The sequence below is a fragment of the Propithecus coquereli genome, unplaced genomic scaffold (genome assembly GCF_000956105.1).
Source record: "Propithecus coquereli isolate 6110/MARCELLA unplaced genomic scaffold, Pcoq_1.0 Scaffold206, whole genome shotgun sequence".
In the NCBI taxonomy this organism is placed as follows: domain Eukaryota; kingdom Metazoa; phylum Chordata; class Mammalia; order Primates; family Indriidae; genus Propithecus; species Propithecus coquereli.
The window spans coordinates 4,889,199-4,891,789 of record NW_012145634.1 but is presented as its reverse complement, the minus strand read 5'-3'; the positions used below and the strand labels follow the sequence as shown (position 1 = coordinate 4,891,789).

The window sequence follows — 2,591 nt, the reverse complement described above, 5'->3', positions numbered from 1 at the left end:
TGTGTACTTTATACTACAGCACATCTTACCTTGGATGAATTACACACGCTCAATAGCCCTTTGCAGCTAATGGCTGCTGCATTGGGCAGGGCAGGTTTAAAGGATTAGACAGCCTGTAAAATTTTAGCCTCCGTTATAAAAACAACAATAAAAATACTGAACTCTCGGAGGCCTTTCAAGTGCGTGGAGAGGCTGACCTTCCTCACCGCCCCCACCCCACCCCCAGCCTGCAAGCCCTGTGTCCCCGGCCAGGGTAATAATAAACTAGCTCCTAACTTCCATATTCTTGATTCTTTTTGGTAACTCTGAAAAACAGGCATGATCCCCCATTTTCCAGATGAGGGAGCTGAGGCTCAGAGTGACCAAGTTGCTTTGTAGGGTTGTACAGCTGGACGCTATAGAGGACACATCAGAGCCTTTGTCTGCTGACCCCATCTCTGGCTGGGTCAGTGACCAGAAAGGCTGAATTGAGCCCAGGGAATTTGTCTCCGAGCCCTGTTGGGCACCCCTTTCTCTTCCTTTATGTGGCTAATCCCCGGCCTGGGAGAGAGGGCCGTGTTTATCCAGCCAGTGCTGACCGTGTGGATTCTGTCGCTGCCCCTCCCGGGTGCCTGCTGCCCTCAGCCCATCTCTCATCCAGAGGCAGATCCCTGGGGAAGTGTGGCTGGAAAAGCTCTGCCCCCAGATTCCCACCGGAATCGTGAAAGGTGGCAGCTAGTCTCGCAGTTAGCACGTGGATGTGAGCCCTTGGGCGGGTCCCTTCGCATTGCAGAGCTTCAGTTTCCCTGCCAGGAGTCCTGCAAGCCCCTGCCCTGGGCTGGTGAGAGGGCCGGGTGAGGCAAGGGGAGTGAAGTCCCCCCTAAGAAGCATCTCACGGGGGAGGTCATAGGGAGACCTCTGAAAAGCCTGCAGGGGCTTAAAAAAAAGGGCCCAGGTATGTGTAGTTTTACTGGTGAACTGGAGGTGAAGGGTGTATACGGAGGTATTGGTCTGGCTCTAATGTGAGCAGCAGAAGCTCAGATAATGTGGTCTGGCACCTTGCTACTCCTAAAGTTGTCCATGTACCAATGGCACCAGCATCACCCGGGAGCTGGTTGGAAATGCAGAACATGGGGCTGTACCCTGCTCCCTCAGAAACTGCATTTACTCAAGATCCTAGGTGCTATGTGCACGTGTTGGAGTTTGCAAAGCGCTGCTTCAGTTTCAGTGGCATCAGAGCGTGGGTTCTAACTTCAGCTCTGCCACTCGTTCGGTCGGGATCTGTAGTGTGTCTCTTAATTAACATGATTGTGTCTCCCACAAGCAGAGCAAATACTGTGTGCTAACCGTCCTGCTCCCCCGAATCCTCGTAACAGACGATGAAGTAGGGTCTGTCTTTATTTCACGTGCTGCAGATGGGGAGACGGAAGCTCAGAGAGGAGAAGTGCAAGCTGCAGGTCTCGCAGCTGGCAACCCCCGGCGCGAGGACTGCCTGCTTTTGTGTTTGGTTCATGCCTCTGAAGGGTGGAGCCCTCCCGCATCCTTTGAGGCTCTCTGAGCTCCCCCTGCACCCCCACGGCCCTGCGTTTGCTCCTCCTATCACGACGGGGGTTTGACTCTCCGTTCCTGTTGTAGATCATCATCTTTGAGCAGGAGAACTTCCAGGGCCACTCGCACGAGCTCAATGGGCCCTGCCCCAACCTGAAAGAGACCGGCGTGGAGAAGGCAGGCTCTGTCCTGGTGCAGTCTGGACCGTGAGTACTTGGTTGGCCTCGCCTGGCCAGGGGCTGCTAGGATGAGGCAACCAGGCTGTGGAGTTGGGAGAATCTGCTGTCACCGTGCTCCTGACTGTGCGATTGGGGGACCAGAATTTGGGGACTGGCAGCCTATGGGGAGAATTCGTGCTTTGGAGTCGGATAGAGATGTGTTCACATCCTGGCTCTACCACTTCTGGGCTGTGTGGCATTGGACTAGGAACTTCCCTCTCTGAGCCTCAGTTTCCTCCTCTGTAGGATAAAAGACCCCAATCTCTGAGGACAATGGGAGAGAGCTCGTGTGCAAAGACTGGCACAGAGGCCAGCCAGTTCCTCCAGGCAGGGACATGGACATGATGACACTCCTGGAGCTTTTACAGCTCCAAGGGTTGTCCTCGCTCCCCCAAGAGCTTTAAGACTGGATGTCCCAGCTCTGTATCCACTCCTCCCTTCCAAAATCCTGGCAATACTTGGTCTTTACAGATTTCCTGCCATATTTGGGGGCCAGGTCTCTACCCAAGAGAGAAGGGGAGATGATTGGTTGACTCACCCCATGTCAGGTAGCTGAGACTTCGGGGAGCCTCTGACACTGGTGGTTCCCTGGCTACTCCTTCTCTTTAAGAGCCTCAGGGAGCAGGACTGTCCCCTGGGGCCTCGCCCAACAGGTCAGTGTTTCCGGGGTAGCTGGGGATCCTAGGGTGACCCACCCTGTATTGCAAGATTCTCAGGGAATTTTGCAGAGTGCGAAGCCCCACGTGGGTCAGAGTCTGCGGATGCGCAGAACGCAGCTAAAGGAATGGCCTTGCCAAGTCTCAGTTCTCTGACGTGCTCAGAGAATCCGTCGCGCCTAAGAACATG

The 2,591-nt window shown here is 54.7% G+C and overlaps 1 protein-coding gene across 1 annotated transcript in view; it reads left to right on the top strand.

The window, feature by feature from the left end:
• The window catches only part of CRYBB2 (crystallin, beta B2), a 14,993-nt gene that overhangs the window by 6,987 nt on the left and 5,415 nt on the right, over positions 1-2,591 (top strand). The window contains exon 3 of the mRNA XM_012644148.1: positions 1,615-1,733. Within this exon, the coding sequence (XP_012499602.1) occupies positions 1,615-1,733 (119 nt within the window). The remainder of the gene's footprint in view (positions 1-1,614; positions 1,734-2,591) is intronic.